Consider the following 12,188-nt stretch of genomic DNA (forward strand, 5'->3'; position numbering starts at 1 on the left):
TGCCCTCGCTTCCACAGACGTCCTGGCGCTCCTTCTCACAGACACGCTCATCTTCCTACAAGAAAAAGATCAGAAGTACACGTTTGCCACTGTGGTAGGCAACTACGAATCATACCCAAACTGTGTCTGTCATAACCCGTAAAACATGCCAAGAAAGAGTGCGTGTTTCTCCTTTCAGGACCAGAAGCCTCCAGTCATCGCTCTGCAGAAGCTTATAGTTCGGGAAGTGGCGAACGAAGAGAGGGGGATGTTCCTGATCAGTGCCTCGGCCGCCGGGCCGGAGATGTACGAGGTTCACACGTCGACCAAAGACGAGCGCAACACCTGGATGAGGCTCATCAGGGAGGCCGTGGAAAGGTGCGTGGGTTCATTTGTTTCACGTGTAAACCAGGGTAAAAAGGAACACGGTGGGAGCTGTAGAATACTGAGATTTTATCCGCTGCTGCTTCTGATAAGCTGTCCGGAGGAGGAGGAGGAGGACACGAGCGAATCTGAAGAGGAGAAGCGAGCGGCCGAGGCTCGTTTTCAGAAGATCCAGAAGTTACAAGGTATGAAGAAACCACTGAGGTTCTTTTTTTTTTTAATTATTAAATGATTTCCTTCACCGAAGAACTTGTGCGTAACAGAGAGTTTGACGGGCCAGGACCAGCAGATCTGCTCTCGCCTGGAGGAGAAGCTGCAGATCTACGCGGAGCTCTCCGTCCTGAGCGGGAGGACGGACGCTTCGCTGGTTGAGGCGCGGCTGCTGGTCCAGCCGCACTCGGAGGAGCTGCCCCGGGCGGCTGTGCTGCTGAATGCAGCCCTGCAAGAGGGTGAGACATCATGCACAAAAAGACTCGAAAGACTCTCTACCAACCCGCGGCACTTGCACTCAGCAGCTTCACGTTTGTATTTATTTATGTATGTTTTTGTCTTGCAGTTGAGAACCTGAAGGCCATATTGTCATCCAAGGCCTGCTCCCCCTCAGCTCAGAGTCGACACTCTGACTCCGTTTTTCCTGTCAGTCCAGCCGCCCTCGCAGAGTCCTCCCCACCTGAAAACCCTGAGGGCACGGAGGCGCGCTGGGCCGAGGTGTTCACACCCCCTCGCTCCCCTGACGACTTGCAGAACCCCTTTGAGAACGACACCGACCTCCAGGTACCTTTTTTTTTTTAAAGCAAATTCAGCTCTAAGCGATTCTTCTGTTCATTCACGACACCAATAGAGATCGTTTGAGTTAAATATTGATGCGTCTATTTGGTGCGACGGTTTCGCCCAAGCACTGCGGAGGTATTACAGGTCGTTACAGTCTCCTTCATCTGAGGCGCCACCTCTCTCCGCGTCCTTACAGATGTGTGGCGCGGGCTTGCCAACTGTTGTTTTAATAATTCAGCACCAGTCTAATAGAAATACGTTTGGGTCTTAATGTAATGAATCTTTGATGAGCCCATAATAAAGGAAGTCCATTCAGTCCCCGGTCGCACTGGCGCATTAAAAATGGATACGGAGACGTGTTCCAATTACAGCGGCACGGCCGCGCTACTGTTTGCAGCTATTTTGTGACCTGTGAGGTAAATTACCCTGATAAGACTTGGGAATCATTTTCTAATCGACTTCCTGAACAGTGTGGTGGAGCGGCATGCGGCCACCAGGGGGCGCAAATGCAGCGTGGATCCGGGTTAAAATTGAGACTCGGTTGTGGCTCCAGTCTGCTTCCCAAACACAGACATGGAAAAAACACAGACTGATTTATGTTAAAGCCACTTTATATACAAAGATCAGGCCATCTTGTAACAATTTGTTTACAATGTGTTTTGGACCTGGTATTCATCTGTGTGGATGTTATTTAGACATGTAGCACCCACCTAAACCAGACCAGACACCCCCACCCCAGAGCAATGACACTCATTGATGGCAGCAGGATGCAGCCTGATAATCAAAAACTCCGAAAAACATAAAGAACAGTACAAGTTATTGACCTGGCCCCTAAATTCACTAGATCTCTGATCAAGTATCTGTGGGATGATCCACCATAGAGCCCCCACCCCTTAACCCATAGCACCCAAAGGCCCCCACTAACAACATTCTGTTACTAGACACCACAGGACACCCTCAGAAAACCCATGTCCATTCTGTGATGAGTCACAACTGTTTTGGAGGCACAAGGGAGACCTGCATAATATATAGGTCATAATGATATGGCTGATTGCTGTAACTGCCGGTATTTAGCACTTACTAACTGTTTGTTTGTTCATTTCACAGGTCGCTCAAAGCGTCCAAACCCTGACGCAGTTACTGTACAGTCTCCAGGTGAGTTCATTTCTCCACACACGGCCAAACAAACAGCTCCGTACTCAGCGTGAACAGACACTGCATTAGCGACACACACACACACACACACACACACACACACACACACGCTCTTCCAGCTCCAGTAAACAGAGAACCAACGTTCCACCGCTAACTCTTTGAAGCAGAAGAAGATCAGTGGGACGAGCTACAGGAGCTCGTCCCACTGATCTTCTTCCGCTCAGAGACACAGGAGGGTCTTTTGTTTCACTACGCACACACACACACACACACACACACACACACACACACACACACACTGCTCCCCTTTATGACATGTAAATTTGTGTAGATAGAGCATGCGAGTATTTGCATATGACATGTGTGTGCTCGCTCCCGCCGGTGTGTGTGGGCTTCAAGGTTTTGATCGCGACGTGATTTTCATATTCAAAGTTTTATTTTGCTTCTGGTGAATGAGAAAAAACCGCAGCAGCTGCAGCAGCAGCGGGTTCCTCTCTTCATGTAAAGAGATGCTGTTGCGTTAAAGTCCAGCCTGACCCTTTGAAATTTTTTACAATTCAAATCGATTCTGGTTAGCAAATGTGGTGGAGACGGAGGCCGAGCTTTGCCTTCCAGACTCTGAACGCTCGCCGTTTGTCCCAGGCTGCAGTGACCATCCAGGACAGCTGCTTGGAGATCCAGAGGCTCCTCCTCCAGGAAGGCGGCCGGCCCTCGCCCCGCGCCCAGCGCCTGCACCTCCCCAGCATCCGGGCCAACACCTTGCAGGAGCAGGAGAAGCAGCGCAACCTGGAGAAGCGGAAGGAGGAGGTGGCGGCGGCCCAGCGGCTCCAGGACCAGCTCCGGCAGGAGAAGGAGCGGTGGGAGCGCGAGTGCCAGGCCAAGGAGAGCCAGCAGGTGGAGCAGGAGAGCAGGCTGGGGGAGAGGGAGAGGCAGTGCCAGCTGGAGGCGGAGAGGCTGAGGCGCGAGAGGGAAGAGCTGGACGAGCAGCTGGAGGAGTACCAGCTGAGCCTGGAGCGGCTCCGGGAGGGCCAGAGGAGCGTGGAGAAGGAGCGCGAGCGCCTGGAGGGTCAGCAGACGCTGCTCCAGACCTGGAAGCACGGGCGGCAGAGCAGCCTGCCCGCCGCCGTGCCCCACATGGTCATCCCGCTAGACGGGCAGCAGGTAGGGGCGGATGTTGAATCAGAGGAACGTGAGGTGTTCGTGGACTCGTTCTCGCCGGTTCACTCATTCACGCGGAGCAGCTCAATCCCCTCCTGATGTATGGCCCGCGATAATGAGAGCAATTTCAGCGCCATTTGTCTCAGTGCTCCAGCAGCTCCGCTCACCAATAAACATCTCAGTGATTGATGATAATTAAACTTTCACAAATAAAAGCTCAAGACGAAATAATTAAAACCAGAGGCGCGCCGCCGGAGCAGGCAATCAGTCGCGTTCAAGGGGTCTTAAATTATTGACACGTTGTTCAAAAAGGCACTACAGTCAAATCCCCCCCCCACACCTCCCTCCCCCCAAGACACACACACACAGACACACACAGCACCGCAAGGGCGCACTGCCCATTTAAGTCCCAATTCATCTCGTACAGAGCTAATAAATGCGTCCGCGCGGGCCTCCGCTTGGTCTGCTTCAGCAGGTGTTCAAAGACACACGGGGAGCTCTTGAGCTCTTGAATGGGCCGACAAGTGAGCAGCCGACTCAGGTTACAATATTCCCCTTCTCCCTCATTAATTTACACACCACCGTGGGCGTTTTCAGGCGCGATGAGGCTCTCCCGGCCTTTTATTTTTTGTTTATTTTTGTGGCAGCCGACTTCTTTTTTTTTTTCTCTTTCGTCTATTTCAGTCGGTGCGGAGGCTGCACTAACAGCAGCGCTTTGACAAACGCGTGCAGAGGCAGTGGAGGTCCTAATGTTCCCTCCTCTGCTGATGGTTTTTAGCCGGAGGCTGCAGTTCACGGGGTCAGAGACGGATTGAATGGCGCACGCACACACACGCACACACACATATACCGGCTCTCAGGTCATTTCTAATTAGCTTCCACACACCGGAGCAAAAGGCCGCGTTGACGTGAAGATGGGACAAGAGACAGAGAGGGGACGGTGGGAGAGGACGGGACGGGAGGGAGGCGACGGGGCTCTAAGAAATCTGCAGCGACACCTTTCCCCATATTTCAAAGGGTCACTTCGCGCCACATGACTGTAAGCGTTGTCCTAACCAGGCCTTACCCGTGTCTTCTCATGCTTTTTTTCTACAGTTTATTTTAGTCGCGTTTGTTCAGGTTTGAGACATCTGTGTCTTTGCACAAATACAGTGACAAATCTGGGTTAAAATATAAAAACAATACGTAAAAATTGCTGGAAAATTGTGGAGGAAAATAAAAACATGTATATATAAAAAATGTCTAATCAACCAAAGATTTTGCGACCGCCCTGCAGTAACTCCCCGGACCCTCTAGGGGTCACAGACCCCCTGTTGAAGACCTATGACTTAAAGCATAAAGAATAATTGTCTTGCACAAATTAAATACACATTAACATGAATCAAACTTGTTTTATTAAAGACATAAATTGAGGCTACCGCCATCCTAGTGTTGCACATGTTTGAAATAAAAACTATTTCAAAAATATGAAAAACACTGAAGACCCCTGACCTAAGGAGTCTTTTACACATAGCCAGTTATATTATTAAACGTGTTTCCTGAACCCTCATGCTAATGCATGAATGCGTCTCAAAGGGACACTGTTGAAAGCTTCCACAGGTGTGGACACCACCCAACCGTCAACATCCGGGCAAGAAGAACGCAAACGTCTTCTGAATGTGTAGTCAGTCCTCACTGCTCGTGTCCATCTTAAGCTCTGAATTTAAACCGTGTCGTTTGCCCTGTCTCCCCCCCTCAGGACTCGGGACAGACTCAGTCCAGAGACCACGCGGGCAACGGCTCCGTGTTCGTGAACGAGGCTGCGTTCGCCAGCGCCAGCGTCAACAATCGGCACGTTCACCACAAAAGGAACGACCCCAGCGCGCACAACTGCCTGAACTCCCTGCTGGCCAAATCCAACAGCAGACAGCCCCCGATGGCTGCGACTCCCCACGGCCAACACTCAGACTCCCAGGAGTGGGTCTACAGCCCTGCAGGGAGGCTCGGCCTGCAGCATGCAACCAGCGGTGAGAGTAACCTCTGAGTGTCTGGAATAGAGGGGAAGTTTAGAGCACAAAACACAAACCCAACAGCAGCAGCGCCCACATAGAAACATAGCATGTTTACTTTTGCAGTTACCTGCTGTTATAATACCTGTGTGCCTCAACCACAACAACTATGGTGGCTATTTTATCATTTTGTGAATTATATTTTGGGTCTAAAAATGGAAAAAATACATGAGTGAGTTTCAGTTTCTTCAGCCTAGGGAACATTTTTAAGATTTCCCCAGCAAATATTCTCATTAGATTTTAACTAAATATGAAGATGAACAAACTTTTTCATTTTACCATTCATAAGGTAACTGAAAAACGGAAAATTGACGACAGTTGACATGAATGGAGAAATTAAATACAGATTTTTCTGTTGTTTCTTTGCACTGGTCTGTTGACATTTTTATTTCCTTTAGAAGAATTGTGCATTTTAATATGGAAGTCTATGGAGATCAATTCAATTTTTGAGTCAGCCTCTAGTGGTCATTTGAGGAACTGCAGTTTCTGAGGTCGATATAAAAGACGTTCGTTGTTTTTGCGTGAAAGATGACATAAGTTAATTAATTATCAAGGTGGTTGTTGTAACTTTAAGAACAGATTTAAGGTCAAGAAGTTTAATTACTGAAATTCATTACTGGAATATAAGACTGGGTGCAAGGGGCAGAACGAGAAGAAAAAAAAGGTGCTGTGTCAGTTGTTTTTTTGTTTTTTATAGGGTGACCAGATGTCCCAGATTTCTGGGGACAGGTCATCCAAAACAGGGACTGTCCCCAGAAATCTGGGGATATATATGTTTAAATATGTCACTAATAAATTGAACCGTAATTGTCACCGTTTATTCATTTCATCTAGATAATATTTAATTGTTTCTGGATTTCCACATCAGCAAACTTGTTTTGGTGTGGGATCATTCTACAACATTTCTTCATCATCACAGTAAAATAGTTCATCCATAGTCAATCATTAATTCCTCTCTCAACCAGTAGAAAATGTTGTAAACACGTGATTATGCATGAAAAAAAAAAATACTATGATACCGTTAGAATTTTGAAAAATACTGTGATATTATTTTTTGGTCACACCACCCAGCCCTATTAGAATATACTATATTACGTGGTGTATTTGCCTGCTGTGTTGGACAGTGGCGTGCTGTGTTATCAGGCTGTCGACACAAATGAGAAATCTGCTGTGCTGTGAGAATGTAAACATAGCCGGAGTTTGCGTCGGTTTCGCCCATGTCTGTGAGAGAGCACTGTGCACACAAACGTGCGCCGCGCTCTCAAGGCCGTGTCCCCGGTGAGGCCTTGTCTGTCCTTCCCTTCGTCCACCCGTCCTCCCCGCCGCCTCCACCTCCACCTCCACCTCCACAGACCCGAGGCCCTGGCCTGCCTGCCTTCCCGCCTGCCTTCCCGCCCGCCAGAGAAAAAGAAAATCAATGCTTTCTCTATCTATCGACTGGCAGGGCAGACAACGGCATGTGAATCACAGTTCACAGGCGATGGGCTGACTGATTGGGACATCGATCTAAAAAAAAAAAAAATCTTTACAAAACTCATTACAGCGTGACTTGTCATCGCATCAAGCGCGAGCTGGAAGTGGGAGACGCAAATTAATCCGTGTTTCACTGTGAAAGGCGGCGGCTACGTTCTCACGCTTCGCCCATCCCCATTCCTAACCCGAACGTGTCCGTTCTGATATTCATCCGGGGGAAAATTACAGTTCACCTGTCGTTCAGCCCTTGTTAAAACGGGGTCAGCGTTAACTGCACGCCGATGCAGAGTTCCCGGTGGTTGTTGTGCAGCAGACAAGCGCCATCTCTACCTCATTGATCGGCTTATTAACCTTTCCTCGTTATTGAGCACGCGCAAGCCCCAGCGCAACCTGAGTCACTTGTTAACAAGCCCCGGGGCGGATACAGTCTAGCACTCACAGCGCATTCCTCACAGGGTCCCACTAGGCCCGATTAAACGATCTTAGCCTGTAAATAACAAGCCCACCCCAAACCTCCATGAGGAGGCTCTTTCATTTTTTTTTTTTTTTTTTTTTTTGTGCAATCTTGTTTGAGCTCTTTTAAAACAGGCGAGAACTCGATCACACGCTGCCTGGTATGCGGAGAAACCTGGCGTCTCTTCTTCAGAAACCGGGCGTCCCCTTCCTCCCATTCACATGCAAATCGCCCATTGTTCTCTCAGTCCCACGGATTCCAAATACGAGCTCGGCTCTCATCATCATCACACCTGGGCATGTGAGGATTTTCTTCCCGTGCACACGCGCTCTTATAATTCTGCAGATTTCCATAATCTGCACGATGTAAAAACCCAAAAGGAAGCAGTCGGGTGGAATGATGAGCTGTATCAGGTTTTTTTTTCAGTCGCTCACCTTTTTTCCGCACAAAAGATGAGTCGGTCGAGGGAGAATAGGAAGATGAAACCGGTGCAGTTTTAAGTATGCGGAGAATTCAGACCTCGTACAATATGCTGCCTGATTCACAAACCCACTTTGTGGCTTGTAACCGATACCGTGAGCTGAAACTGACTTTTTTTTTTGTCCCATTAGAGCAGGAAGTGTCTCTGTGTCTTGCAAACCAACATAAAAAACAAAGCAAAACAAAGAACAATAAAAATAATACTTTTACTCAATGCACTTTTGTTTTAAGTGAGAAAGAGCAGCTGCTCACTGACTTTAATGCAGACAAACAAGTTCCAAAAGTATCGAATAGTATCTGTTTTTAAAGACATGACACCAGTATGAATGTTAAAAATTTTGTTTGTTGTAAGTTTTCAGACGTTTCACATGATTATTGCGACACAGTTAAGAGTGCAGTCGGTTAACACATCAGTTAACAAGTCACTCACTGGTTTGTGAACTCTCCGACTACAAAGGACAGTTCACTCTGCACCTCTGCTCCATTCAGCCAGTAGCTCCAGGCTGCGTTTTTACCCGGCAGGAATCTACAGAACTGAAAAATGAAGCCGTTGTTAAATGTGCCAAAATTGCAGTTTCACAAATGACCACTAGAGGCTGGCTCCAAAAGTGAGACTTTATCGATCCACGATGGAAACTGCTTGGTCTCAGTAGCCAAGTAGTTAAGATATGAGTTTTGAGATGTGTTTTTAGATACTTCAAATTATTAAAAGGACACTATGAAAAGTATAATCAGTGAACTGATTAACTCACAAATTTAACTCTGGTATTTAAATTTGAAAACTCTGATAATAGTCGGAGTAACACGTTTATATGTACTGAAGTTGTCCAGTTAAGGTTGGATTAATGTGGATGTATTGTTTCCACGTGCATGAAAACGTTCTGAATGTGGAAAGTCCCAAAGCCGTAGTTCCAAAAATGACCACTAGAGGCTGGCTCCAAATGTGAGTCAATCCCTATTGACTTTGAAACACTCTTGAAAACCAATAGTAAAAAGAATATTTGATGTAAGACGGTTTAAAAAAATAAATTAAAAACAGTGTAAGAAAAAATATAAAGCTCCAAACTTACAGCAGAAATAAATATATTTACAGCCTAGTGCACAAAAAATGGTTTTGAGATTTTCTGAATTTATTATATGACTCTCTTGTCAAGCCTTAAAGTTGCATGACCGTGGCCTCACAGAAACTTGCAACTATGTTCATCTTTATATATTGGTTATTGATTTCTCTACTGGCTTAAAACACAAAGAATTGTGAACGAACTCTCAGCAGCCAAGTTGCATTGTGGGCAACTGAGTCAATTTAAGTATGCATGCGATCAAAAAAGATGACATCGTGTTTTTTACTGTATTTATTTATATTTCATCCAAGCTCAGCATTACACTCTTATGATATAGAGTGTAATGCTAAATTGTAGGTGCTGTCTTTTTACAACATAAAAGTGGGATAGAAGTATAAGATTGTTTTAAAGTCATATAAATCAGTTTTCCCGGTTGGCATGTTGCTAGATTTAACACAATTCTTCATACATTCTTCATAAACTATTTCTGTCCTGTAGTTGCATATCAGATAGAAACTAATGGCTTCCTGTAGAAGCATTAGCTTTTGGCTAACAAACTGATATAGTTGCATGTATTTTCTGCCCACGTGTCAGTGTGTTATTACTGCTAAAAATCGTTTTACTCCATGAATGAAGTTGTGGGGCAGAGATTGAGTGTTTTCACGGTCCGGCTGCGCGCTGGCGTCTCATCTATCACAGGCCACGCCCATGTGGCGGCTAACAGAGCTACTCTAACACGCTCCCTTATAATTAATCAAACGGAGACACTTTCCTACAGGGACACAATGAGGCAATTTATAGTTCACGCCATCTGTTACCATGACAGCACACCTGCCCTAATGCAGACGGCACCCACCACGCACACAAATGTGAGGACGCAGACACTCGGCTTGATACCGTCCACAGTAACACATCCCGCCCGTCTGAACGCCGTTTTTATTGGTCCTTGAAGGAGTCACCCTTTATTGTGATGGTAAAGATCAAATTTTCTTTAAAGCCCCCTGCAGGCCGTGTGTTTACCAAATCCTTGTTAACATCTCATTTCTTTTCTCCCTTGTTCCTCCATCTCTTCTTGTGAACCATCAGTCGCGAGGTGTCACCGTATCTGGACGATTGATCACGTCGCCAGAGATAATGATAAAAGCGACAGCCCCACGTACAGAGGGGGTGATTGATAGCTGGAAAATCTGTTTTTGTTTTCATTTTTTCTTGCTCCGGTGCAGCAGCAGCAGCAGCAGCAGCAGCAGCAGGCTGAGCTGCAGCAGCTGTGGTTGATCTATATGCTAATAGTGATTAGATGAGTGGGCTGAACAATTAGGCCGAGCTCATTAAACATGTGGCTACAAGTCCCATCTCGGTGATTATTTATCAGGCTCTTACTAAACGATGAACTCTCCCCTCGCTCGGCGTCGCAGCGTTTTAACCGGTAGCTGGATTTCTTCTGCTCAGAAACGTCACATAACGTTTGTTTGTGTGTTTGTTTATCTGCTCTGCGCCCACTCAGGTCACGGCTACAACGGGGAGACCTGGTCGTCAATAGCGAGCGGAGCCGACCCGTACCTCCCGCGTCCCGTTGACCCTCAGCTGGACCTGAGCGCGCTGGTTTCCCTGGAGACCGACAGTGACGCGGAGGAGGGCAGGGAGGAGACCATCGTGTATCTCTGAGTGTCGGTGCGTTTTTGGAAAGCCGACGCAGCTCTCGGTGAAAGACGTTAACGGAGCAGAGAAAGTTTTTTTTTGTTTGTTTTTTTTTGTAAAGTGAGGAATTACTGGAAACGGAGTTTAAAGAACTCTCTCTCACATTCATCATGCACCTTAGCTCGAGGCACCATTTGGGTGTTCGGTGTCTCCTCCTTTTCTTTTTACGTGTGGTCATATATTGACTGTCTCGCATCCTGCACCTCTCTCTCTCTTTATTTTTCCCTTCCCACACATCTCCTCCCTCGAGCTCTATATTTATTAAATTTGCCACTGAGGGAGGCGAAAAAAAAAAAAATATACAGTATATATATATATAAGTGAAACAGCAGGCTGCATTTCTCTGTTGGGCAATTGTCTTTCCACAGAGCGGGATGCTCCTCTTTCATTTACCAGACAGGTGCTGTTTATTTACAGGACGAGCGCGGGACATTAGAGCTGAAAGATGAGGACAGCGCTGAGCTCTTCCCGCAGACGCGCTTTATTTCTTGTTATCTGAAGCATGTTTTCCTTGGTAAAAAGACGTGGTTGGAAAGAGAGATGTTGCAGTTGCTCTAATATGTCAGGGAGCACTTGAGAACTTTCCCTGACGAATGTAGTCGAAAGACACAGTCGGAATAAGGAGCCAGCTCGGATCATTTCAGGAAGTTATTATTTTAAGGGGGTCGGTCCACAACTTTGGCCCCTGAAATATCTTAAATGCCATTTGATGGATTGCGACCCCCCCACACCCCCACCCGAGGATAAATCCCATTTGACATTTGGGATTTTGGGTGAAATGTCCTGACAGCCACCGGATGGATCGTCATGACATTTGGTACAAACATTAATAACCTGCTCGGGGTAAATTGTAATATTGTGGTCCTTCGGCTTTTTAAAACATTTAATTTGACTTTTGATTCATGAACAAATACCTGCAAAAGCCTCCTCGCCTCCTGTACAATCAGTTTAGTGCTAATGTGCTAATATTAGCATGCTAAGACAGCAAAATATGGTAAATGTAATACATGCTACGTGCATATCATTCTGTAAATAGACCCGCGTGCCAAGGATTTAATCGTCCCCTGTTTGTTTTTACAGACACCGTAAAACTGAATTGGCTGTTGTTAGTTCATAATATAAGAGAATGAGGCGGTGGCAGTATTTTGATGTGATTTTAGTGCCCTGTACATAGAGTTATAATTTGTGCTTTTATTTATTTATTTGTTACAGAAGAGATGTGATGTCTTATCGTGCCGTGTGAAGGGTTGTATTGTACATAGATGTGTTAACTGATTGTTAATGTGCTATATATAACTGCACTGTTAAAGAATATGAAACACTATTTTGTTCTCCGGGCTGTTTAATGGGGTTTTTTATGGGCGATTTATATGCAGTCAAACAGGAAATTAGTCGAATATAAATAGAATGACCAGACTAGGTTCAAATGTCGCTTCGCTTTATGTCCCCGTGCAGCGTTTTCCAGCAGTGTAAACACACTAGGTGCGTGAATGTCAATGATTTCCTGTGCGACTGCGCCTTTGAATT

At 46.3% G+C, this 12,188-nt stretch overlaps 1 protein-coding gene across 6 annotated transcripts in view; it reads left to right on the forward strand.

The window, feature by feature from the left end:
* The window catches only part of arhgef28a (Rho guanine nucleotide exchange factor (GEF) 28a), a 43,814-nt gene extending 31,829 nt beyond the window's left edge, over positions 1–11,985 (forward strand). For all 6 annotated transcript variants that reach the window (XM_047570134.1, XM_047570138.1, XM_047570136.1 and 3 more), the window contains 9 exons: positions 18–94; positions 179–357; positions 457–548; positions 627–812; positions 920–1,137; positions 2,242–2,289; positions 2,932–3,450; positions 5,186–5,453; positions 10,468–11,985. In XM_047570134.1, coding sequence (XP_047426090.1) covers positions 18–94; positions 179–357; positions 457–548; positions 627–812; positions 920–1,137; positions 2,242–2,289; positions 2,932–3,450; positions 5,186–5,453; positions 10,468–10,628 — 1,748 coding nt within the window. In that variant the 3' untranslated portion in view covers positions 10,629–11,985. The remainder of the gene's footprint in view (positions 1–17; positions 95–178; positions 358–456; positions 549–626; positions 813–919; positions 1,138–2,241; positions 2,290–2,931; positions 3,451–5,185; positions 5,454–10,467) is intronic.
* Positions 11,986–12,188: the final 203 nt, after the last annotated feature.

Source organism: Mugil cephalus, chromosome 19 (genome assembly GCF_022458985.1).
Source record: "Mugil cephalus isolate CIBA_MC_2020 chromosome 19, CIBA_Mcephalus_1.1, whole genome shotgun sequence".
NCBI lineage: Eukaryota > Metazoa > Chordata > Actinopteri > Mugiliformes > Mugilidae > Mugil > Mugil cephalus.